Source organism: Ostrinia furnacalis, unplaced genomic scaffold (genome assembly GCF_004193835.3).
Source record: "Ostrinia furnacalis isolate ACB-3 unplaced genomic scaffold, ASM419383v2 OfSCF0954, whole genome shotgun sequence".
NCBI classification, from domain to species: domain Eukaryota; kingdom Metazoa; phylum Arthropoda; class Insecta; order Lepidoptera; family Crambidae; genus Ostrinia; species Ostrinia furnacalis.
The window spans coordinates 463,984-491,246 of record NW_021131193.1 but is presented as its reverse complement, the minus strand read 5'-3'; the positions used below and the strand labels follow the sequence as shown (position 1 = coordinate 491,246).

General features: G+C 36.8%; 3 protein-coding genes across 6 annotated transcripts in view; 2 read left to right on the top strand and 1 right to left on the bottom strand.

Annotated features, from left to right (window-relative positions):
* Window positions 1-10,174, top strand: part of LOC114350700 (synaptotagmin-5-like) — a 47,646-nt gene extending 37,472 nt beyond the window's left edge. Inside the window, exons 5-9 of the mRNA XM_028301599.1 lie at window positions 7,305-7,537; window positions 7,970-8,177; window positions 8,619-8,845; window positions 9,103-9,248; window positions 10,013-10,174. Coding sequence (XP_028157400.1) covers window positions 7,305-7,537; window positions 7,970-8,177; window positions 8,619-8,845; window positions 9,103-9,248; window positions 10,013-10,159 — 961 coding nt within the window. The 3' untranslated portion in view covers window positions 10,160-10,174. The remainder of the gene's footprint in view (window positions 1-7,304; window positions 7,538-7,969; window positions 8,178-8,618; window positions 8,846-9,102; window positions 9,249-10,012) is intronic.
* A 380-nt stretch (window positions 10,175-10,554) lies between these two features.
* Window positions 10,555-14,513, top strand: LOC114350683 (synaptotagmin-5-like). The gene is made up of 5 exons (XM_028301581.1): window positions 10,555-10,582; window positions 12,528-12,735; window positions 13,272-13,498; window positions 13,922-14,067; window positions 14,367-14,513. Exons 1-5 carry the CDS (start codon window positions 10,555-10,557, stop codon window positions 14,511-14,513), a joined length of 756 nt encoding a protein of 251 aa, XP_028157382.1.
* A 6,459-nt stretch (window positions 14,514-20,972) lies between these two features.
* Window positions 20,973-26,469, bottom strand: LOC114350694 (uncharacterized). Of its 4 annotated transcripts, XR_003655727.1 has the most exons (9): window positions 26,358-26,469; window positions 26,073-26,276; window positions 23,283-24,769; window positions 22,980-23,197; window positions 22,715-22,909; window positions 22,001-22,471; window positions 21,715-21,816; window positions 21,413-21,641; window positions 20,973-21,101 (listed from the first exon to the last, which is right to left on the bottom strand). XR_003655727.1 is itself a non-coding variant. In XM_028301594.1 (8 exons), the coding sequence occupies exons 2-7, from the start codon at window positions 26,266-26,268 to the stop codon at window positions 21,759-21,761; spliced, it is 2,625 nt and encodes an 874-aa protein (XP_028157395.1). In that variant the 5' UTR covers window positions 26,269-26,276; window positions 26,358-26,469; the 3' UTR covers window positions 20,973-21,641; window positions 21,715-21,758. The 4 variants fall into 4 exon arrangements, 2 of the variants coding, with proteins under 2 accessions (XP_028157395.1, XP_028157394.1); XR_003655726.1 differs by lacking the exon at window positions 21,715-21,816; XM_028301594.1 differs by having other exon boundaries at window positions 20,973-21,641.
* Window positions 26,470-27,263: the final 794 nt, after the last annotated feature.

Here is a 27,263-nt window from a genome sequence, read left to right as displayed (position 1 = left end):
TTTGTGTATTATTTTCTTTCTTGTGTGTGTAGCGTAGGCGACACCACTTATTGACTTGATTATTAAAGTAGGTAGTTAGTAATTAGTATGTTATATTGTGAATCGAAACCAAGATCCACAAAGGTTGACGAAGAGCAGCAAGGGACTGAATTAATCTTGCTTAATCAAAAAATAAGATAGGGTCATGGTCTACCTACATTTTAGTAGAGTACCTATTCCAATATCAATTCACTTTATCGATAAAGAGGTAGGTACATAGAGGTGAAATAAATTAAGATTTCCCGGCGGTACACTAAATAGGTACGTCAAGGTAATAAGTTTATCTACCTTCTCGTAATAATTCATTTCTTTACTCTACTTAAGTGATAGTTTCGCCACGTATAAATAGAGTACCAAACAGTAGAACGACTATTATAATTAGTATCAAACTAAGTACCTACCAAAAGTGTCATGAATTTAAAGTTTGTTCATAATAATATCATTTTGCAAAACGTTACATAAAATATACTTACTTGTAATAAGTTGTATAAAAAATATATTTCTATTGGAAATAGTTTCACATAACTGTAAGCATAATCTGAATGAACAAGAGAAGCATTACGATTGTTTGCTTGAAAGCGCTGTATGTAGAACAAGGATTAATGTTTTAAGCCTCGCAAAGGCTGCCTCCAGGTAATTATGCTCCATATCCGACTCATCGTGCACATACCTACATAATGCAAATGTAGCATCAGTTTGCTAACATTGCAGCGCAAGGCATAATCCCTGAAAGCACTCAGAACAGAGAAATAAACAGAATATGCATTAGTCTTAAGTCTTTTGGTTTGTTTAGGAAAAAAGATACATCGGGAAATGTGAACTTAAGAAATGCAAAAGGTCAGTGGTAGATGTTAGATGCGACAAGCCGAAGACTTGGAAAAAGACGCGTTCTGGGCGAGGCCAATGCTATGTCCAGCAGTAATAGACTGCTATTATACTTACTCGTAGTCTAAAGAAGTAGGTACAATTAATTACTTGAAAATTTGCAATTGCAAGCTTTTGCTATTAATAATTATCTTTAATTAGTTTTAACTTACTTAATTGTTGTTATACCAGTCAACAGCAAGTCGGACCATACATTTAATTGCAAAATAAGTAATTAACCCCTACTAGCTACTACTACGTAAAATTCCACAATATTGAGCATGTCGCCTGTACAAACGCATGGACGAGAACAGGCACGTCACGGACAAATATGCATATTTTAGCACCCACTCTCCCACAATTCCTATGCGAACAAGGGGAATGCAATGCTAACACGAAAAAACCTGGAATTTTAAAATCTTTTGTTGTTTTAAGGCACGGAAAAAGCTGCCGCTCTGTTGTTTTATGTAAAACGTTTTTCACGAGTCTGCTAACATAACAGCACCGCCACCATGGTATTAGTAAATTCTGATACTACATAGAAGATACCTACTCGTACTTACATTACAATGGAGGGTTTATGTGAGAGGATCAATCTGTCGCCCTGCAGACCGACCCGGGGGTCCACTCTCAGAATCGATCGACTCAATCTATCTCTTTCGTACGTACTAACGTTACAGATAGTGAGTGAGAGAGAGCATCTCATAATATCGAAATTGTTTTCGGAGTAGGCCCGTGCTCGACACAAATTGGAATAAACTCAATTTTCTCGCCTCCGAAGCCGGCTCGCTCCCTCCCAGCACTCAAACGACGATAGCTATTTATTAATGTCAATAAATTTCGCACATAAGGGTATTACGTAACTTTGGCTATATAAATAGGCTGAATGGTTCCATCAAGAATTAGAAATAAGAAGACCATGAAGTAATATGCGCTAAAAATATAGGTAGGGACTTGTGACTTAACGTTACTTTAAAAACAGAGAATTTATTGCTCAGGGCTTTGTGTACTGTATTTGTTTCATGAAAAGTAGTAGGTTAATCGCTAAAATCAACAAATATAAAACCTTGTGTGTAAGGAACTAGATACTTCAGTCACGTTTAGTACCTATTTTGTCTGTCAATTAGGCCCTGCTTGTCTGCATTTAAGCATCGCCATTTAGGCCGTTAGGGTCACCCAACTTTGTCAGTAGAATAGTTCTACGAACTTTTTATAATTTACCTACATCCACTGAATACCTATTCCTACGCAATTCCTATTTCAGTAGGTAGGTACATTATACTTACGTTAAATAATGTCCCCTGAAAAAAAAATTAAACCGAGATCATCATCACTTAAATATTGTATTGACATGTGCCTACATTTGAAACCTAAATTGACTACGCCGCTAAAAGTCCTACAACCACATAATTATGAGCTAAGTATGTACCTACGTACGAGCTTAGCGGAAAGCATTTCATTCTAAATCTATCAACCACATTATGGTTTCGGTAATATGAGAGTATTATGCCCGCTTGTCAGGTACGTTCAACTAACTATCGGCTGTTTGGTGTAGTGGTTCGAAACGGACTACTATTCAGGAGGTTGCGGGTTCTATTCCCGCACAGTACAAACATTTAATTTTGTGTGCATGAACATAATTTGTTTGTATTGGTCTATTTCTATGTATATTAAGTATGTATTTACAAAAAAAAGTATTTAAGTATGATTATATCCGTTGTCTAGTACCATAGCTGGGCATTAACTCGTTAATCCGTTAATCGTTAATTAACGAAGTTAACATTTCTATTAACGGATTAACTTTTAAGTTAACTTTAAAAAATGTTAACGGACTCGTTAACTTCCGTTAAATAATCCTAAGTCCGTTAATCGTTAATCCAGTACCTACTATTTACCAAAAAGAAATAGCAGGCACGCTGAAAAACGCGTTCTGACAAGTACGTTCGGGCTTCCAGAACTTCCAGAACCCAAAACAACAGTTTTTGTAACCAGAGGTGGAATTGTGTAAAGCAATCGTAATCATTTGACAGTTCATAACGTACGATTATTCNCTTTGGCTCTATAAATAGGCTGAATGGTTCCATCAAGAATTAGAGATAAGAAGACCATGAAGTAATATGCGCTAAAAATATAGGTAGGGACTTGTGACTTAACATTACTTTAAAAACAGATAATTTATTGCTCAGGGCTTTGTGATCTGTATTTGTTTCATGAAAAGTAGTCCTAGGTTAATCACTAAAATCAACAAATATAAAACCTTGTGTGTAAGTAACTAGATACCTTACTTCAGTCAAGTTTAGCACCTATTTTGTCTGTCAATTATTAGGCCGCATGTCTGCATTTAAGCATCGCCATTTATGGCGTCAGAGTCACCCAACTTTGTCAGTAGAATAGTACCTACTACGAACTTTTTATAAATTACATCCACTGAATACCTATTCCTACGCAATTCTTATTTCAGTAGGTAATTACATTATACTTACAGTAAATAATGTACCCTGAAAAAAAAATTAAACCGAGATCACCTGTAGATGTATTGACATGTGCCTACCTTTTCAGTATCATTGTAATTACCTTCTCATTAAATAATGTTAAGTATTGCAAGTGTATTGTCGATGATACTGAATAAACATTTTTTCTTTCTTTCTTTCTTTCTTTACATTTGAAACCTAAATTGACTACGCCGCTAAAAGTCCTACAACCACATAAGTATTATGAGCTATGTAGGTAACATACGAGCTTAGCGGAAAGCATTTCATATCTCAACCTATCTATCAGTTAAACATGAAACCACATTATGATTTCGGTAATATGAGAATATTATGCCCGCTTGTCAGGTACCTACGTTCAACGGTTCAAGTAACTAGGTAGGTAATACTGGCCTACAGCCATTTTGGTGCCGGGGATCTAAGACCTGATTTTAAGTATGTCCATGGAATGGCGATATCAAAAATGTAATCAGTTTTTCTCTATCAGCTCTAGTTCCCGAGATAACTAAAAAACAATTTTTACAATAAATATATTTTTTTATTAGCATTAAACATCAAGAAATTGTCTTTTGAGTGATTTTTTCGAATGAAACTTACTTGGGCAATCTCGCATGATTCTCCAACAGTAGTCGGTCATCATATGAGCGTCCCATCTTCCTTGGTAACTATTCTCCATTGTTTTTATGTCTTGGTGAAAACGTTTTCCTTGTTCTTCGCTTAGTTCTCCTAAATTTTGTTGGAATTGATCTAGTTTACTGTTAAAATAGTGTAATTTTATACCTATATAACAGCCTAAATCTTTGAATTGAACCAGTACATCCTATACTAATTCTACATAGTTTTCAGCCTTATGCTTTCCGAGGAAATTTTGTACAACTGCTACAAAAGATTTCCACGCAAACCATTCCACATCGTTCATAGAAATCTTAAATTTAGTGGAGTCTTTTATTAATACAGTTATTTGAAGTCCATCAAATACACCTGCTTTTAGTATTTCAGTACTTAAACTTGGAAATTTCTGTTAAAATAACTGGAAATATTGGCCATTTTCGCCATATCATAGGCACTCCAAGCTTCAAAAACTTACGTCTGCCTTTCTAGTATCTTCGCAGATGTTCAACGCACATTACACATACAATTTGAGGCACCTACACCTTACCTTTGTATTGAATTTCAATACCGAAGTAAGCAAAATACAAAAAATTCGGCTGTTTTTAATGGTTTCAAAGAAAGAAAGAAAGAAAGAAAGAAAAAATATTTATTTGGTACTAAAATAATGATACACATTGACATTAAAAAGTGAAATAATACAATTGTTGTACCAAATTGGTCTCTGCTCAGTATGAGGCCATAACGTACTCGGGAGCAAGCTGATATTTCAGTAGTATTCACCACAAACTTATCAAACTGAATCAGGATCGTTAACACAACATCTGGACGTACTATCCATAGCTAAATAGTAACATAAAATTTATCGATGTTATTGTAATAATGACTATTTGCGAACAAGACGGGAAAAAAACTAAAATGAGGGTAGTCGACAAACTAGAGCTGATGAGTTGAAATGAAGTATGTCAATATCTTGTAGATTACCTATATTATCGATCGTATATACACAGTAGATAAATCAAACAGTACGGAAGCTTCATACAAACGCTCGAAATCAGACTCACGCACACAGACGCACGCTTTACACGAGCTCTAAAGCGCGCTCTACACTCGCGCGCGATTCTTGAGCGCGCTCTACACTCNGATTATTCTGTCAAACGCTTTGTTTAACTGACTTTATCGTACGTTATGAACTGTCAAACGATTCCGATTGCTTTACACAATTCCACCTCTGATCACACTGCCACACAGACACTTATTTGTATGTGTGGGACAACTCTTGCAACTGAATTTAAGACCAGTTTTCCTAAACCGATTGAGCTGAATTTGGTATAGGTACTTATGTAAGTACGATGACAATGCAATGTTATGGTACCATTGAGCTGGTCTGATGATGGAGTCATGAGGTAGCCATAGGAACTCCTAAATGAAACGGCGGCATCGCATCGAATTTGGGTACGTTGGATTTGTCTTTTCGAGCACTTTAATACTAGATGATGTCCAGGGTGCTGATGATGGTGTCAGGAGGTGGCCATAGGAATTCCTAAACGAAACGGTGGAAACTTATCGAGTTTGGGTTTGCTGGATTTGTCTTTTCGAGCACTTTGGTGCTAAATTGTAATGTAATTGAACCAAGGCTCTGAGATTGAGATACTACTAAAAAGTGTTTTAAACTTTTTTAAAAACAAGCTTTTATTCTGAAATGCAGTTGTACTAAAACGAAAAAAATAATTGTACTTATGCAAGGTTCAAATAATTTCGAAAGCTTGTAGCGCAAACATAAAAGAGGAATAAATTCCATGCGCGATACAAGCTTTCGAAATTATTTGAACCTTGCATACAATTATTTTTTTCGTTTTATTATCATGACGTGTTAACGGATTAACGATTAACGTTAACTTGCGTTAAATCTTGCGAAATGTAACGTTTTAACGTTTAACAAAGTTAATTTTTTTATTAACGGTTTAGCGATTAACGAAGTTAACTATTTGATTAACGGTGCCCAGCTATGTCTAGTACCTACCCATAGGTGCCCATAGTACAAGTTTTGCTTAGTTTGGGACTAGAAGCGCAGTGTAAAGTGTCCAAGTATATTTATTTATTTATTATTTATTTTATTTATTAACTAGGTTGGTAGGTAATGTTTAAGTTTTGCTAGCTAGTTAGACGCACGGTTAACGTTTCATTGGTCAAAAGTGAGACTCTCTCAACTCGAAGATTTAGGATTTAATTCCCAATTGGTACATATATTTTGTAAAATCAAAATAAATAAGTAAAATATACTTTATTTGTTATTACGATTTCAAAACTACCAATATTAAATTCACTGACTTGCAAATAAAAATTCTAAACCAGTTTTCGTTGTTTTCGGTACAATAGATGCCAAGTTCGATACAAAGACGAAGGTCGATGGTTGAGAGTTGACTGAACTGGTAAAGTTCTTTCCATCCTTAAATATGTTTTCAAGATTGGTTATTTTCTGGATTTTTGAACTAATATAGGTTAGTAATAAGGTGAGCTTTGAATTTGTTCAAAAAGTTCATAGTACATGTAATGTAGGTAATCATGCTCAATTGTAGGTAGAGCTAGGTCTTATCGTCTTCCAGAAAGATTACAATTAGTCGGGTACTACCTAAATAGGTAAAAATTGCCTGAAATTAAATGAAGAGAGAAAAGTCTAGTTTTTTTTCTCCCAACCCGCCCATTAACTATATTGCCAGCTGAAACCTGAAACTGATGCACATTTTGAATTCGCTCCCCATATTGCGAGCGGTCGCAATTCCCCAGCCAAAAATTAAACATATTGCGGCGCTTTGTCGAGCTCGACAGGAAACTTTTATTTCGCAACTCTGTTTTATTTTGCAAACTAGCAACTAATACGGATAGTTTTAGTTGCTAGTTTTGTGATATTTGAACCTTTTTGTAAGCAATATCAACTTGCAATATTGGTGCTGTGCTGACACATTATTGGCAGTTTAAAATTCTAAGTTATGATACAAAACATGACTAAAAATATTGTGATATTTGAGCAATATCAAATTGCAATATTGTTGCTGACACATTATTGGCAGTTTAAGACATAGCTCTAAAATAAAGCTCTCTTAATTAGTTACTATTTAGCTATATCGTAATGAAAATGGTCTTATTTGAAATAACGGAGGATCGTCTCAATAATAGGTATAATTATGGCGTTCACGCTGTCCCCTACCATTTGTATTTTTCATATAGCGAAAACAAACGAATAATACTTATGATTTTTGAGCAACCACATATCCTTACTCATACTAATATTCGTTTCATCAGACGGATAGACCGGAGCAACTCTCTAGTAGAGAGCAGCAGCGGTTTGGGCCCCCTGAGCCCCGGCGCTGGGGCGTCAGTCAGCGCCCTTGGAGCCCTGCAGCCGGACCTGTACACCAAGCGGGAGGCGCCTCTGGTCATCGAGCTGGAGGGCGCGGGGCCCTCGCTAGGGCGCATCCATCTTCGGCTGAAGTACGACTTTGACCGGTCTGATTTGGAAGTGCATCTTATTGAAGGTAAGATGTCTTCCTTCCATAAGTTAAAAACCTAATATTCAATGTCTTGAGCGATTTTTCTTTAGGTAGTTTTATTGTAAACGCGGAAACTCCGGATTACTTAGCTTATTACTTTAATTAAATAGTTTTATGTAGGTACTCTAACTGCATTGGCTTAATTCCTGATCGCATATTGCCCTGCCATTAGTTTTTACTATATTAATTCAATAATTTCTGAAGTTAAATAGGTAACAAATATTGTGGGTTTTGTAGGTTGTATTAGGTCTTTTGCTAGTAACTATGGGCTTACTCTTGACAGCAGTTTCGCTTAGGGGGTGCATATGCGATCTATGGTGAACGAGCTTTCCCAAAATATGCTTGCTCACTTAGATACTTGAGCTCAAATTCCTCCCAGCCAAACCGCCATATTAACCACCTAATCCACAATTCCAGCTCACGACCTAGCAGGCTATGAAGCAGGAGGCTTCAACGACCCGTACGTCCGAGTCACCCTCCTACCAGAGGTGGACACCCGCGTGCGGCAGACGCCAGTCCACCGGAATGAGGCCAACCCCTTCTTTGACCAGCACTTCAAGTTTCCCGTGTCGCATGACGACCTGGGAGATAAAGTGCTGTTGTTGCAGGTCTTCGATTATGACAGGTAAGATTTAATGGTTATTAAAATTTCTTAGCAATTAAAGTCGCTTCTCAAACTAAATTATAATACGTACCTACTTGAAAAAATCGAACTGCCTAAGGCGGGAATCGAACTTGAAAATTTCGACTGATTTCATCCAGTGTCGAAGTAGCTCAGATGGAAGAGCATTCGCCGGGAAGCGAAAGGTCGTGGCGTGGGCTCGATTCCCGCCTTAGGCAGTTAAATTTTTTCAAGAGGCATGCGGGCGACTAGTCCATTGGGCCTTACTAATAAAAGTTATTTACTCATTGAACCAGTTGAACTTGTTTAGAGTGCAATTTAGTATGGAAATGTCACTTTATACTACTGTTCGAGTGTGACAACTTTTTATTAGTACCTAAATGTATAAAATCTGAGGAATTAAGTAGTTAAGGTCTTAAAAAAATCTTATTACTTTGTGCGCAGATTCTCCCGCAACGAGGTGATGGGCTCAGCCAAGGTTCCCTTATCCCGCGTGGAGGTAGCAGGAGGCGCCGAGGTCTGGGCTGAGTTGTCCCGCGAGAGACGCCCTCCAGAGGAGCTGCAGGAACTCCTGCTGTCTCTGTCGTACCTGCCCTCAGCAGAACGGCTGACCGTGGTCGTTCTGAAGGCGCGGAATCTGCTGCCACCGCAAGAGGGAAAGGATGCTTTGGGTAAGAAGTTACATTTTTCTAAACCGTTTCCTAAGTAGGGAAGACCGAGGAGAGTTGCAACAGAGAAGAGATTTGAGACATTGACGATTTTTTGGAACTTAACACCATTGTAGCAGTTTATTAGATTACCTTACTTACCTACACTTACTTGTTAACCAAGCTTCAAAAGTAGGATAGATTCATTCCAAAAATTTACATTCGTTTGTTTATGGCTTTTTCTTATTTAGGTATCAATTTCAACCATTTCTTGCTTTCAGATGTATTTGTCAAGGTATATCTCCTCGTGAACGGGAAAAGAGTGAAAAAGAAGAAAACAAATAGGAAAGAGATAAACAATCCCGTCTGGAACGAGGCCCTATCGTTCAGCCTGCCATCTGCCAATCTTCAAGAGGCTTCAATCGAGGCAAGTCCTAAATTATCTTTAATAGACTAATACCCGTATTCACAAACAATGCTTGCTTAAGTGAAGCAGAAAATCGAACGCACAGTGTTGAATAGAGCTCTGTGATTGGTTCATGTGTCACCCTGTGCGTCCACGCGCACTGTGAGACCTCATAGCATAGTAATGTTTGTGAATACGGGCGTAAGAGCTAGTGAACGCCAGACCTACGTCATTTTATAAAAGCTGAAAGTTAGTCATATACTCCCAATATAGGTTAGAATGCTGATGAATCATGAAGTTTGGGTAATCGTGGCTTTGGCAGCTATTCTAAAAAAACTGTCTAGCAAGCCGCCTCTGCAGAGGTGGTCTAGTGGTAAGACCACCTGCTTCAGACGCAGAGGTCCCGGGTTCGATTCCCAGTGGGAGCAGATTTTTCTGTTCGGTTTGGTTGGTGGTAGAGCTTGTTCTAAGTCCGCCTGGCTAGCTACCACCATCTTAACTAAGTCTGTCGCCATAACAATAATGTTAACAGCATTGTTGTGTTCCGTCAGTTAAGAGGTAAGATAGCCAGTTCCTCCGTGGTTGAGGATTCCGGGTGAAGCTCGCTTCCACCTTCGGGCTGACCATCACTTACCATCAGGTGAGATACAGGCCAAGAGCTTCCTCGTTGTGGAGAAAAAAAAAGCAGTTGGAACTGTCAAAACTATCTGGCTAATGTGGAAACAACTTCTAATCCTTGCCCAAAAAAATGCATAAAAATCTGATTTAATGTTAATTATTTCCAGGTGTGTGTGGTGACCGGTGGCGGCAGCGGGCTGGTGGTGGGCTGGTGTTGCGTGGGCGCCGCGGAGCCCGCCGCCGAGGGGCGTCACTGGGCCCAGATGGCGCACGAGACGAGGAAGGCGGTGGCCATGTGGCACACGCTCAGATAGGCGCACAACAGTTATTATAACAAATACTTCAATAGTATATTACTAGACAAGATCAGAAAAGGCAGAGCTGCACCATCTTACCTACTTTAACTTTGACAAACGTCAAACATCTGTCAAACTCCATAGAAAAAACACAGGTTATTGTTACGGTTAAAATAAGGTGGTGCAACTCAGCCTAAGTCTCAAGTGTGCACGTAGCCAAGATACGCACGTTGTTTTAGCATCATTGTGCTTACCATAAGTTTACGTTAGGTGTGCTCGCTAGCGATCGCTTAAAAAAATACATTAATTAATATGTATGACAGATTGTACAGCGACCCTAGCGGTTACTTTCAAGAACTACAATCTTAGAATTTTTTGATGCACTCGCTAGCGCGCACCCCTAACGTAAACACATGGTAAGCACACAGCATAAACAAGAGTGTAAGTTTGCATGGGTACCTACTTACCGTGGCATGGACAACTTTCACAGATAATAACGGCCTCAGCTAGGTACTACTTACTTAATTTTAGAAGACTTTGTTCAGAAGAGATTGTCTAGTGGTAGATACATAGAAGCATGGACCTATAAAAAAAGGCGGACGGAACTCGCGCTACAACAAAACTGTGACGCAAAATTTTGGCGTTTGTCTATTGTGTGAGTGAATTTAGGGATGCCATGTTAGCCAAAACATTTTACCCATTTATTTTAAGAAAAACAGATCGGCAGATGTTACTTGGAAATGTAGACAGAATTATTCCGTGCCATTTTAAAAGGATGAAAGGGGAATGCGTTGAGGTAGGCGCGAAATTTTCAATGTTCAAATTTTCTTACATTGTTTGCAAGTCAGGGTATGTACATAATGTTGATCAATAATGATTCACGCAGCAGTTACAAATTACGAATCTTGTGTAGGTACATTATAATCATAATCTTATGCATCATCAATATATTATTATTATCTCTGATAGATGTTTTTTAACATACAACCTGACACTGACTTGCAATCAATGTAAGAAAATTTGAATTTTCCAGTTCCACATTTTTGGGAAGAATCAAATTTACCTATGAAAATATATCCCATTAAAACACAATGATAAATTATTTTATTTCCATAGTATGCGTAATAAATAACTAAAAAGTCCTAAATTATTATTAATTTCCCATATTTCGGGTAATTTTCCCACGTAAATAACTGAGAACACTGGTCTTTGACGTATTATTTTTTCGAGTGAATGACGTTTGATTTCAATTAATTTCAATATTTTAATGTCGGGAAATAAGTGATTGGATTATTATTTTGCCTGTGAAATGTGATTCCTTAATTTTTGTTTGTTCGAACAGAACGGTTTTTACACAATTTCATCACACAAGACATGTCGTATTCGTGTTGTTTTTTCGCTGCTTAAATGTGTCAACTGTGTGAAGTTTGCACTCGAAGTGGTGTATCAGGGTGTGAATGTGTGCGTGCCGGCCTGTACGTACAGGCAGGCTGGTGTATCCTAATGTCACAGTATTTTGTTGATGAGAATCCGTCCGACTTTTTTTATAGGTCCATGCATAGAAGTATTTGTAAAGTAAACACCTCGGAGCTCGGGGATCTATAATTCAATACTGAATCAGTTGGAGTCATCGCACACTCGAATTTGATAGCCTCCTATCGCTGTAGCTCATGTTACGGATGTTACCATCTAAGAATGTCAAAAAAAAAAGTCAAAATTTCTTTATTTGTTTGGACTAATAAATAGTTCTTACAAATCGTCATTTTGCTCTTAAGGAGCCTCTACATGTCTCATAATCTTTTTACCCTACCAGCGCTTCGAGACCAACATTTGGCAAGTGCTGAGAAGAAGCGCCGCAACAAACTCAGTCACCACTGTCTGCCGGTTAATATAAATAAATAGAAATAGTAGTAGTAGGTACATTCGATTCAGGAGCAGTTCACTGAATTTACCATGCATTCGTGTATGGTGTATCTTATAAGAATGGGTATACAAGATTGCGTGGTATATTAAACAAGGTAGTGACGTGCTAATGTCTAGACTTACATATTAAGATACTAGTAGAAATGACTCGCATNTTTTATGTAAGTAGGTACTCAAACTGCATTGGCTCAATTCCTGATCGCATATTGCCCTGCCATTAGTTTTTACTATATTAATTCAATAATTTCTAAAGTTACAATAGGTAACAAATATTGTGGGTTTTGTAGGTTTAGGTCTTTTGCTAGTAGCTATGGGCTTACTCTTGACAGCAGTTTCGCTTAGGGGGTGCATATGCGATCTATGGTGAAAGAGCTTTCCCAAAATATGCTTGCTCACTTAGATACTTGAGCTCAAATTCCTCCCAGCCAAACTGCCATATTAACCACCTAATCCACGATTCCAGCTCACGACCTGGCAGGCTACGAAGCAGGCGGCTTCAACGACCCCTACGTCCGAGTGACTCTCCTACCCGAGGTGGACACCCGCGTGCGGCAGACGCCAGTCCACCGGAATGAGGCCAACCCCTTCTTTGACCAGCACTTCAAGTTCCCCGTGTCGCATGACGACCTGGGAGATAAGGTGCTGCTGTTGCAGGTCTTCGATTATGACAGGTAGGATTTAAACCCAAGTTGTAAAATGATCAATGCAAGTATTGCACCGGTGAGGCTCCATCACATTCACTGAATAACAAAATTATAGGTTCCCCTTTTTTTCGGGGAAAAAATGCATGAAATTGCATTACCCTGCGGGGACAGGGTAGGTTATCTGGGGCTCTCCTCATCAGAAAGATGAGGCATACCCACTAAAATAACCCCAGCCAGTGCTCCGTCGATCGCCTTAGTGGCTTAGTGGGAAAAACCACAGTGGGAAGATCTGATTCTATTCAAAGCATAGAGTCGGTGCGCTATGGACGGAGCTAAATATCTATTTATTACCTACCCACACTGGGTAACGAAAACAAAAGACAGTTAAGATAGATAGTTATTCTACAACAGTAGGTAAATTTTATAGGTCATAGTCATAGTCATAAATGTAAGGTAATCTAATCACGCAGATAAGTAATTACAGGTTATGTACCTACACTCTAACGGTTAGGTCCCTAATTTACTTACTTAGGTTTCAAAAAATCATATTACCCTGTGTGCAGATTCTCCCGCAACGAGGTGATGGGGTCAGCCAAGGTTCCCTTATCCCGCGTGGAGGTAGCAGGAGGCGCCGAGGTCTGGGCAGAGTTATCCCGCGAGAGACGCCCTCCGGAGGAGCTGCAGGAACTCCTGCTGTCTCTGTCGTACCTGCCCTCAGCAGAACGGCTGACTGTGGTCGTTCTGAAGGCGCGGAATCTGCTGCCACCGCAAGAGGGAAAGGATGCTTTGGGTAAGAAGAAGTTACATTATCCTAAACCGTGTAATAAGTTAGGTAGGGGAGACCGAGGAGAATTGTAACAGAGGAGAATTGAGACATTGACGATTTTTTGGAACTTATCAACTATCAGCGAGCTCGCAACAGCACGTATTTGTTAGCTCGAGACTTGAACCACCTTGAACTAAAAAGCGCGCACTGTTACGAGCTCGCTAGTAAGTAGTTAATAAGTTCCAAAAAATCGTCAATGCCTCAACTCTCCTCGGTCTCCCCTAGCACCATTGTAGCAGTATAATAGATTACCTCATCTACCTACACTTACTTGTTTAACCAAGCTTCAAAAATAGGATAGGATTCGCACATTTTCATTCCAAAAATTAACATGCGTTTGTTTATGGCTTTTTCTTATTATCAATTTCAACCATTTCCTGCTTTCAGATGTATTTGTAAAGGTATATCTCCTCGTGAACGGGAAGAGAGTGAAAAAGAAGAAAACAAATAGGAAAGAGATAAACAATCCCGTCTGGAACGAGGCCCTATCGTTCAGCCTGCCATCTGCCAATCTTCAAGAGGCTTCAATTGAGGCAAGTCCTATAAACTATTTTTTATTAAACTAAGTAAGTAAGTGCTAGTGAACGCCAGACCTACGTCATTTTATAAAAGCTGAAAGTTAGTCATATACTTACTCCCAATATAGGTTAGAATGCTGGTGAATCACGAAGTTTGGGTCATCGTGGCTTTAGCATCTATCCTAAAGAAACTGTCTGGCAAGCAGTTGGAACTGTCAAAACTATCTGGCTGCTGTGGAAACAACTTCTAATCATTGCCCAAATATTATGCATAAAAATCAGATTTTTTATGTTACCTAATTATTTATTTCCAGGTGTGCGTGGTGACCGGTGGCGGCAGCGGGCTGGTGGTGGGCTGGTGTTGCGTGGGCGCCGCGGAGCCCGCCGCCGAGGGGCGTCACTGGGCCCAAATGGCGCACGAGACGAGGAAGGCGGTGGCCATGTGGCACACGCTCAGATAGGCGCACAACAGTTATCATAACAAATAACTTCTAAGTATATTACTAGACAAGATCAGAAATATTAATTTGAATTGAATTAATTTTAAAATTTAAGTGTGCACGTCGCGTTGGCAAGATGCGCACGTTGTTTTAGCATCAGTGTGGTTATTACCATGTGATTAAGTTCTTTAGGTGTGCTCGCTATAAAATATACTATAGTGGTGATAGCGTAAAAAAATACATAAGCCTCATAATAATTATTATGGGGGTGTATGTATGACAGTTGTACAGCGCCCCTAGCGGCTACTTTCCAGAACTAAAATTTCTTGACGCACTCGCTACTTAGCGAGCACACCTAACGTAAACTCATGGTAAGCACACAGCATAAACAAGAGTGTAAGTTTGCAAGGGTACTTACTTACCGTGGCTTGGGCAACTTTCGCAGAGAGGAACGGCACATCTAGGTACCTACTTACTTAATTTCAGAAGACTTTAGTTCAGAAGAGATTGTCGTCTAGTAGTTTGTACATAGAAGTATTTGTAAAGTAAACACCTCGGAGCTCGGGGATCTATAATTCAATACTGGATCAGTTAGAGTCATCGCACACTTGAATTTTATAGCCTCCTATCGCTGTAGCTTATGTTACCATAAGAATGAAAATGATACACATCCAAAAATAGGGAAAGGGCGTAAGACAGGCGGTACATAAGGAGGAAAGCTGTACCTAAGATCTTTCAGGCGGTAACATAATAAGTAAATACTTAAGCTGAGCTTAGGTGGCGTTCAAATTTAAAAACACCTGTGACTCTCACAAATAAATCTGCGTGTAAAATTTGTGTGTGCGAGAGCTCTTCATTTAATATTTTCGTAATGAATAGATATTGTGGGCCGTTGATGGCCGCACCGCGAGCACCCTGAGTTTCTGAATGCCGCAGATCGCGCTTATGAAAGACTTGTTGGCGTCAGATCAACAGGCTTTACACGTATCAGTGAACTTGGGTAATATCCAAGTCCTTTATTATTATGATTATAATAGTCAACATTAAATAAAGTGCATATTTCTTGTGATTTGGATTTCGCAACGTGCGGATTTATTCTGCGTGCGTGTAAATCACGCTGCTGGTTGCACGCAGGACGAAGATTTCTTATTGTGTGCCCGCAGCCAATCCGCGTTCCGCGTGCGTGTAGCCCGCGTAATAGGAAAAACATGTATGAATTAATTAAATGCAGGCACCCCGTATGCGGATTAAATCCTCACGTGTGCCTAAATCCAAATCACAGAAAAAAGACATTTACGGCGAATATGTATTATAAATATTTCATTCTCCACTCTCTTGAATTCAATATACTTAAATGTTTACAGATCGGATAGGTAGTTCAGCGATTGACGCGCTATTTTATCAGAAACGAAGCAGCTGGGCAGTCCGAATAATACTTATGATGTAGGTTCCACGTTCTAAGTGGCACTTATCAGTCACCTTGCTGTGTAGCATTCCGATATAAAATCGTTGAGATAACATGTAGTATGTAATGTACTAGTGATACCTACTTAACTGTATGAATTTAATTCTGTGTCGGTCCCAGAAACTTGTGAGCCCCCACAGAACACAAACTTTTCGTACTGTAAGTAGGTACAAGACAAGCCCACCAACCTAACTATCGGCCGATAAAATGTCTGTACTATCCGTTCGCGATAAGTCTACCGCTGGCGATATGACGTCACTCGAAGGAAAGCGTCTATAACTATAGCAAACTATATTGAAAATATTTTGTATTTATTAATATTGATAAAAATTGTGTATTTGCGTAAAATAAGACACTTAATTGCGTTTAAGCACTAAATAATTGCGTTTAATCGCGGTTATAGGGAGGTGACGCGCATTCCACAGACCGGCAAACTTAGCGCGAACGGGTAGTAGTCTAGGGGACGCTGAATTTCGGCCACTCTTACTAAAATAAAAATACATCAATATTGTATTTACTTACCAACTGATGTAATGAATCGCTAATTTCAACGAAGACTTTAAAATTACACCACCAGTGGAAATGGAGTTCTTCAGCACTGATCTACGAGACTTCCATTTCATACACCATTAGAGTTAACGTGAAAAATACCCTATTTCCGCTGGCGTTGTAAATAAAACGTTCGAAGGCCTAAAGTCATAGATAGTATCGGAATGCTACATGATAACATCTCGCTAGTAAATGAGTGTTAGATATTTCTAATAGCACATCACAGAAACAATTTATATGTAACATAGGATAAATAGTTATAACTTAGGCTCATACTACGTAATAGTTATGTTACTGTTATGAGCCTATTTCCTCAATATTCTTATCGTCACTTTTGCCGATTATCAGCTTAAAAAAATATTTATTTATGTTTTTTTAATTCACTATGTGCATCCAAGACGTTGCGAGCTAATCCCCGATGCTAAAGGTTCATTTGTCCTTATGGATCTTTTAAGGACGATTCACACATGTAACATTAACAGTAAAGCCATAGTTCCATCAACGTGTTCGCTCAGTTCTGCTATGGACCGGGAATCACGGACGTATCATTGAAGCTCCGTGAATTAAGTAGAATTATGTGTGAATAGACCTTTATTAAATACCTACAAAATATACGAGTCTCAATACTAGCTCAAACTACTTACACAGTAATTTCCATATCAATAATGTAAATAATCGGTTCCTATGGTATAGGTCCTACTTGCACCGATGTTTGATCGTAAAAATCCCTTGAAAATTGTATCTTGTATTAATTTGTGTCAGGTATTTATGCTTACATGGCTAAACGAATTTGGATAAACTTTGCATTTTAAAATAGCCAATAGTATGTGTTACCTATAATTAATTATAACTCGAAGAAAATCCCAGATTGATTCCATGCAAATACACTTCAAGAGCGATAAAGAACAATTTAATGTTTCAATAATAAAAGTGTAGAACATACCAAATTATTTTATATGCGCGATATATTTCGTGATAACATTCAAGTGTATACTTACTTACTATATGTAGGTAGTTATAATTATGATAAATTGCATGTTTACACAGATTTATAGGCTAACGAGATGTTATTTAAGCAGGTGCACAACTTATAAAGAGCTAAATAATTAAACGTAAGTCTTCTTCGAAGCATTCTACTACAATAGCTTGTATGTACCTCTTTTATGTACTATCCAGGGCTAACTGTGGGCTCTTTCTACTCGTACTGTCTATGTCTACCTGACAATATTCTTACTGAACTGTTATTTTATACCAGACTCTGGTCTGGTAACCTGTAACATTTTGGCCTATTATTATAAGAACATTTAGAAAACTTATGTAAGAACACATTCACACTCAAAAACGGTATTTTAGAAATAATTTATTGAGCTTTGGAAACACCAAACAAGTCTTATGAATTTATAGAATTTTGTATAAACTGTTAATTTTAGAAAAATAATAATTTTAATCGATTTGTCCAAAGATATGTAAGTATTAAACCCTAAAATCCTTAGATCTATGTACCTATGTACTTCGGCTATTTTGATAGTATATGCCCACAGTTATTCTGTCACGATAAAGTATTTATTATCATGTACCTATAGTAATCATTGCATGGTGTGATCACCCTTTTGTTTAAGGGTTTTATGAATAAATTATATCGAATTTTATTCTGAAAATATACGTAGGGTAAGCCAGAGAGTGATTGCCCACTGGTAGTGATTGCCCGCTTTAAGAATAATATTGTCAGGTGCTGACTTTGAATCACTCTAGTCAGATTTCAATTTACTAAGTAGATAACTCCGAGATCAATGTACAGTAGATTTAAAATTTACAATAGGAAACACTAAAAAAAANCACATCAATAGTCTGTACTATCCGTTCGCGATAAGTTTACCGCCGACGATATGACGTCACTCGAAGGAAAGCGTCTATACTATAACTATAGCAAACTATATTGAAAATATTTTTTATTTATTAATATTGATAAAAATTGTGTATTTGCGTAAAATAAGACACTTAATTGCGTTTCATCACTAACTAATTGCGTTTAATCGCGGTTAGGGGAGGGGACGCGCATTCCACAGACCGGCAAACTTAGCGCGAACGGGTAGTAACTAGTCTAGGGGACGCTGAATTTCGGCCACTCTTACTAAAATAAAAATACATCAATATTGTATTTACACCAACTGATGTAAGGGGTGATCCATAAAGTACGTCACACGTAAAGAGGGGGGGAGGGGGTTGACAAAGTGTGACATGGTGTGACAAGAGGTGGGAGGGGTCCTAAGTTTCGTGACATCACATTTCAATTGTTTCAAATATTTGATATAATATAATGTTGATAACATAAAATGGTACTTAATTTACATGGAAATAGTTAAAACTAATTTCGGAACTGCTGCAAATGAAATGAAATTGCAAAACATGTGACGTCACACTAGGGAGGGGTATCAGAAATGTGACCACCTGTGACAAGGACGGAGGGGGGGTCAAAAACTCATTAAATTCGTGTGACGTACTTTATGGATGGCCCCTAATGAATCGCTAATTTCAACGAACACTTTAAAATTACACCACCAGTGGAAATGGAGTTCTTCAGCACTGATCTACGAGACTTCCATTTCATACACCATTAGAGTTAACGTGAAAAATACCCTATTTTCGCTGGCGTTGTAAATAAAAGGTTCGAAGCTAAAGACATAGATAGTATCGGAATGCTACATGATAACATCTCGCTAGTAAATGAGTGTTAGATATTTCTAATAGCACATCACAGAAACAATTTATATGTAACTTAGGATAAATAGTCATAACTTAGGCTCATACGTAATAGTTATGTTACTTTTATAAGCCTATTTCCTCAATATTCTTATCGTCACTTTTGCCGATTATCAGCTTAAAAAAATATGTTTTTTTAATTCTCTATGTGCATCCAAGACGTTGCGAGCTAATCCCCGATGCTAAAGGTTCATTTGTCCTTATGGATCTTTTAAGGACGATTCACACATGTAACATTAACAGTAAAGCCACAGTTCCATCAACGTGTTCGCTCAGTTCTGATAAGGACCGGGAATCACGGACGTATCATTGAAGCTCCGTGAATTAAGTGGAACTGTGTGAATAGACCTTTATAAAATACCTACAAAATACACGAGTCTCAATGCTAGCTCAAACTACTAACACAGTAATTTCCATATCAATAATGTAAATACTCGGTTCCTATGGTATAGGTACTTGCACCGATGTTTGATCGTAAAAATCCCATGTGCGTTCCCTTCGAGAGGCCACTCTGGAAAACGAAGGTTTCGTATACATACCTTGAAAATTGCATCTTGTATTAATTTGTGTCAGGTACTTATGCTTACATGGCTAAGCGAATTCGGATAAACTTTGCATTTTAAAATAGCCAATAGTATGTGTAACTCGAAGAAATTTATCCCAGAAAGATTCCATGCAAATACACTTCGAGAGTGATAAACAACAATACAATGTTTCAATATTATAAGTGTAGAACATTCCAAATTATTTTATATGCGCGATATATTTCGTGATAACATTCAAGTGTATACTAACTATATGTAGTTATAATTATGATAAATTGCATGTTTACACAAATTTATAGGCTAACGAGATGTTATTTAAGCAGGTGCACAACTTATAAAGAGCTAATTAATTAAACGTAAGTCTTCTTCAAAGCATTCTACTACAATAGCTTGTATGTACCTCTTTTATGTACCTACTATCCAGGGCTAACTGTGGGCTCTTTCTACTCGTACTGTCTACCTGACAATATTCTTACTGAACTGTTTGTTATTTTATACCAGGTTGGTCTGGTAACCCTGTAACATTTTGGCCTATTATTATAAGAACATTTACAAAACTTATGTAACTTATGTACATTCACACTCAAAAACGGAATTTTAGAAATAATTTATTGAGCTTTGGAAACACCAAACAAGTCTTATGAATTTATAGAATTTTGTACAAACTGTTAATTTTAGAAAAATAATAATTTTAATCGATTTGTCCAAAGATATGTAAGTATTAAACCCTAAAATCCTTAGATCTACGTACCTATGTACTTCGGCTATTTTGATAATATATGCCCACAGTTATTCTGTCACGATAAAGTATTTATTATCATGTACCTATAGTAATCATTGCATGGTGTGATCACCCTTTTGTTTAAGGGTTTTATGAATAAATTATATCGAATTTTATTCTGAAAATATACGTACATATTTTTATTATTATTCTAACTAAGTGTATGTATCTGTGTCGAGAAAAAGTATTTTACTTTGTATTTTCTTTACAATGTCTAAATAAAATGTCTATTTGTAAGATTACTGGTATTTTTATTTACAGGGGCAGGGGCAGTTGATTGAAACTCGAGTTTACAATAACTTAATAATTTATTTCATATTTTTTACAAGGTGTACACAACGTTAAAATATTCATATTCAACATATTTCACTTTATATCAAAGTTATAACAATGGAACAGTCTCGAGTCTCGCGGGAGCGACGGGTGCGTAGAACACTACAAAGTCACTAAAAAATTATACACTAACTTACCGCAGACGACGCGACGCCCGCCGCTGCATCCAGCGCCAACTAAAATTGCATATTTACACCAAATTAAAACCTTGCGACGACGCTTTGCAATCAGTTTTGATTTGCCTAACGTAACAAAAACTAATCAGCATTAAAATCTTGGTAATTATGCATTATTTACAAAGTGAACGTGAGAACACATGAATAACTAATATCACATTTAATACTTACTATAATCTACTGATATCGAAAGAATTAAAATAAAATTAAAATAAAACAAAATGGCAAGACAGATGACTAAGATAAAATTACAAACGTATTTATCGTAAAGCTAAATGTTAATCGTAAGAATGTTGTGTTTAATACTTTACATAACATCGCTGACGTCTTTAGCTGTCGGGGGGAGGTAGGGCACAAGTGTAACGTGTGTGAGTATGGCGCGTGTGGCTGTGTTTATGGCAGTGTGGTTTCGCATTGGAGCGAGGATGTTTGTGTCATTGTTTTGAAGGGATTTTAGGATGTAGGTATTTGCAGTCGGGATCCTTGCAAGTGCCTCCAACTTCGAACGGACAAAGGAAACTGTTCGGGTCCTCCGCCCAGCTGAAAAATGTTCACATTAAAACAATTACGCAGTATTCGATACCAAGCGTGGACAGTGTGAATGCATACTTACATCGCACACAGTACGATGTGCGTACACATTGCCCATCCACAATATCATTTGAAGCGTCGAAATTCGTAATGTAAGCATGCACAGTTTCTTCTACAATAATACCTAATGGAAAAAGTATGAGTATGTAAGAAAAATTAATTAAAATTATAAAATCATCATTTTATGCTTTACTGCTTGATAACATCAAGAACTTTAAAAATTAACTAAACATTTAACATTATGTTTGAATCTCATGTCCCTTAATATTCGTGTATGCATGAAAATTATAAAATTAACAGTCACTTACGATCCAGCATTTAAAGCATCAAGCGGCGACTTGTAGTCGTCAATGACTTTGTTAGTTTTCTCTGCATTGTGTTGATCATTATCTGCATCAGTACAATTCTTCCCATTCCCCCCGCCTTTTTCAACCGTCGGATTCTTCTCTTCGGCCAAATTTTCATTTTTATTATTTCTATGTTTTGCTACATCCACCACTTTTTCCTTTGTTGGACTATTAGTTATTTTAACAACTTTTTTATTGTTACCAGAAACGTCAACTTGAATCGATAGCCTCTGATTAACTGCTACATCATCACTCAAGTCATTTACAACACTAATTTTGACTGATTTTAAGGCTTCGGGATTCTTGTAGTCGTCCGTTGAAGGATTATTTTCTTTTTGTAATTTAGTTCCAGGTAATATTTTCCTTTTATTTACTTGTGATATTAATGGTGCTGGTGTACTAATTGTTTTGGAATGATTATTGGAAGTTGAGCTGGAAAAAATAGGAGTGAATCTGAACCTCATATTTAGAGTAACTGATGAAATGATTTTGTGGAAGGCGACCCTTAATATTAAAATTTAAAAATATAACAACAGAACTGGTAGGCGATTAAAAACCAATCCAAAAGTAACTGATCCAGATGATATGATATTATTCTCATATTTTACTAATTTATACGACAGTCACCTTAAGTAAGGTTCTGAATCGCCTGTCAGATCAAATATAAAAAAGTACCTTTTTAGAAGGGTTTGATGTTGCAGTCTTATTTTAGCTAATCTATTTTGAATGGATTTCTGTTCTTTTTTATTTAAAGTAATAGCTGTTGAGATATTTCGCAACTCAGTCGCAGCTATTTTATATTTCTGGGAGAGTTTTGTGGCTTCATCCTTGAGTTTAAGCATCTTAGCTGATTCCTCTGCTATTTTTTTCCTGTAAAATTGGAAGTGATGATACATTATGATGAAATGTGGAAGGAGTTTTCGATTTCAATATGTCGTACCTTGAAACTGCTATTTGTTGCTCCAAATTATGGTTCACGACGACCTTTCGAGTTTCTATGGACACGTTTCTCGGTTTCAACGTATCCTTTGCTAAAGCATTCGCTTTACTCAAATTCATAGACGTTTGCCTTGCCTGTTTTATTTTTTCCAACTCCGCCATTCTCCTGACCAAATTTTTATATTCAATTTGTTCAGATTTAGGTAAATGCCTGACAGTCTAAAATGCAAATGATAAGAAATTAAAAAAAAAACTATAATAATTGGGTAATTTGATTGTTCAGTACTACAATAACACATCTAACCTTTGCCACAAACTTAGGAGCCGGTTTCGGTTGTTCGGGTGCCTTTTGCACAACATCTGGTAATGTTTGTTTTTCCACCTCCATTCTAGTAGACTTCAAAAATAGATCCAATTTTTGCTGAAAGTCAACCTGCTCAGACAGTTTCATGTGCATTTTTGTTAAATTCTTTGTGGCTTCATGTTCTCCTTCCGAGTCTGAATCTCCTAATTTAATTATGAATGGCTTTGCTTCCGGTATACTAGTAACTTTACTCGGAACTGTTGAAACGGGCGTTTCTGGACTATGAACTTCGTTTACAGATTCTATGACATTAGGGTCTACTAAGTTAGGCCAATTTTTACTCAAAGACGTTAATAGTTTAGCCCTCAACAAATCCTCATCATCATCTATTTCATCTTTTTGTGGAGTTTTAGGAATAATACAGTATGCTTCTGTTATTTGCTTTGTCTCATTGATGATATTGCAGTTATCACTAATATCTTTGACTTTTTCATCTTCAGAGCCTATTTCCATATCAACTGATTCAATGTCAGTATTGTTATCTGCATCTGCTTTATTAGATACTATCTCGGGATCTAAGTCAAAATCTTCATGAAAGGATTGCGACAATCTTTTTCTTTGTTTTTGCTTTTGTTTCATTTCAATAGCTTTTTTTAATAAAGCTGATTTTAGACATATCAACCTTAATTCAGCTGTGTCGCTGTCTTCATCATCAGATAGATTGAAAGGTTTATTATCTGTTGGTTGTTTTACGTCTCCTTTACTTTTGGGACCTTTCGTTTTCAGAGCATGTTGTCTTAGTAATTCTAGATCTTCATCAGAATCTCCGGTAGGAAGCTTTTTGATAACTGGATCATTCGATTTATCTACAGTACTAGAATCAACAGTATCCTGACTCTTGACATCACTGATTTCAATTATGGAATCATCATTGTCCTCAGTACATAAGTCTATTAGTTCACATAGTTTAGGTAAACTGTTTTTGGCTTGTGCTTCTGGTGATTTTTCAGTATTTGATTCATTATTTATTACAACATTTTTACAATTCAAAGAGCTCTTGACGGCTAAATTAGGAACTGTAGGAACTACTGGTTTTTTTTCAATTATTGTTTTTTTGGCTTCATGATTTTGTGTGCCAAACATTCTTTTTAGCCTAGCACTTAGCGAAGAAGCATCCATTTTTGGTTTATGCACGACTACCGCATTAGCCAATTTACGCCGTTTATTCCTATACTCATCATCAGACTCTTCACTAGACTCTATCACTGTTTTTGGAATAGGTTTTTTTCTGCTCCGACTTTTCTTCTTGGTATCTTTATTCTTTCCAAAATGTATAAGAACTGGTCTTTTCTTTTTCTGTTTGATGTATCTTCCACTATCATTTCTTTTAATAGTAATTTTCGGGAATATTTCTTCATTATCAGAACCAGATATTTCGGATAAGTCATTAGGTAATAGATTATTCTTTTCAATTTTACCTTTTTTCCCTAAAAGTTTATGATTTTAAGTCTATTTTTCAACTATTTTAACAACATGCATGATATTAATTAAACATTTATAGGAGTAAATTTTATAGAACTTTAACAAAAGATAAAAATAATAACACAACAGAGATAATACATTAGTAAAAAATAAATATTTATAAACCTTACATCATAATTATTTGACATAAAATCCGAATTATAAATAGGTAAAATATGTATAATATAATATTAAATATTAAAATCCATTTCATATTAATATCAAACCAGCAAGTGACAATCAAAGAAGTCAACAATGTGACCTAAATTAAAAATGTTTAAAATTTTTTTAGATATTAAATGAACTCTAGTGAATTTAATGCTTTTAATAACAAATTAATTAGTAATTAATTATTAAAAATATAAAATTCACTAACCAGAAATATAAATAACACTGCAAAACATTATAAAAATGTATTATTTATAACATTTCTAAATTGGTAAAACAAGAAGTATTGTTACGTTATGTTAATTAATTTATTGAATAATAATTAATAGCGAAAAATCCAGATTGTAACTAGTTTTTCAACTACTGTTGCAGCATATTTTCGCTCAGCTTGAATGTGTTGTCATGGCCTTTTTGTAATCTAACTTGAATGACAAGTTATATCTACATCTATAAATTCTTTAGAAGTAATTTTAATTGCCTTTGATTTTAAAAACAACCTATAGTGAGTCAGAGTAGCTAATAAGGCAAGTTTCAAGTTTAGTATGGTGCTTAAAGAACATGGAAAAGGGCTATGTCAGTGACATCTTGTTGTATAAAATACTTGTTTCACCTTTATTTAATCAGTTACTGTAGATATGGTAACCCTTTTCTGTTAATGGGTTTTAATCTGTGGCAATATGAAAAAGGGCAGAGACAAGGGTGACGTTTTGACTTCGGGCATTAGATTTTGCCGCCCAAATGAGTTAGTGGGAAAACTGATTGTTTTATACTGGATAAGTTGTTGAATACAAATAATTCTCAATTTATCTAACACTTGAAGTTTAATTTGTAGTATAGTCAACAATCTTAATTAGAATCCAATCTCAAAAAAATAGAAATGTTTTTTTCCTCGTAACTCAATAACAAAGACAACTTGAATTGGGTGTAATGGAAAGACTACATAGACCATATTGTGCTTGCTTCAGTGTACAAGGTTGTTACTGGCAGGCAGAAAGATGCATCAAAGCATGTAGGTACCTATACATAACACTGGTTTTAATGTGGGTATATGGCTTTGACTTGCTCACCCCACCCTCCAATGATGATAAGACCCAAAATTACCTGGTGCGACAGGAGAATTCTTGGCTTTCTTTCGTTCAAGGACATTGTTATAGTTTTCTAGAACTTGGAGCCTCTGGCGCAGCAAAAACTCTTCTTCTGATGAAATATCTGAGAGGTCATCAAGGTCATCAACTATCTCTCCTTCTTCCATCTCCGAATCAGCTTTAGCTGGTGGTATATTTTCAATACATGCCATGTTGAGACCTTAAATGAAAGTGGAACGTCATGTCAATCAAGTGTTGTTTGGTGAATGGTGCAAGATTAAAATTATGTTGACAATCTGACCTTCAGTACGGCAGGTTAATTTGGCACAAATTTAACAGTAAAATAGGAATTATATCAAAATTAGAATCCCATTTCATTAGAAAATCACTGGAAATGAAATCACAAGTATCACAACGCTAATCAACGCTTTGACATTAAGCTCCGTTAGTGATGTGATGTGTCAGTCAATTCGATTTATATCGAGTTATCTTGAGCGGACATAGTATTGGAGTTAGCTCGAGTTGAATTCTCTATGACTCGAGTTTTTAATTGGTTATACAGGATGTCCCAAAAACAATGGAAAACCCTATAACCATCGACATAGGCCTCGCCATGGTCTCCCTAACGTCCAATTTTGACCCCAGTAAAAATATCACCGCTTTCAAGATTTTTACGTTTTTGTGCATTTTTAGAAAATTGCCACCTGAGATTACTTTTTCTCATGCCATTTCTACAAATGATGATACTTTTCAATCTAGATTTTTTCCTTATCACAAGGGAGGCTACGTACCGGAAAGCGCATCGTAGGACGTCCACCTACAAAGTGGACCGACGACCTCATAAAGGTAAGCAGGAAGGTGCTGGATGCGCTACCAAGCGATCATTATGAAAATCATTGGGGTACAGGCCTATGTTCAGCAGTGGACGTCCTAGGGCTGAAATGATGATGATGATGATGATAAAATGTTGCTTTATTTAAATTCGTACGCTAAAAATTATCCATTTGTATTTAATGCCACTATGCAGTCCTAGTTTAACTATTACGAGAAAAAGTCAATTTTGCAGTTTTCATACTAGTTGCTATTCAAGTAGCCATAAGATAAAAAAATACAGAATACATAGGCTTGTGATACCTTTTTAGAATCTCAATTAACCAAGAAAGTTTTTAAGGTAATGGACACGATGGTCTTCCTACATTTTTTTTAC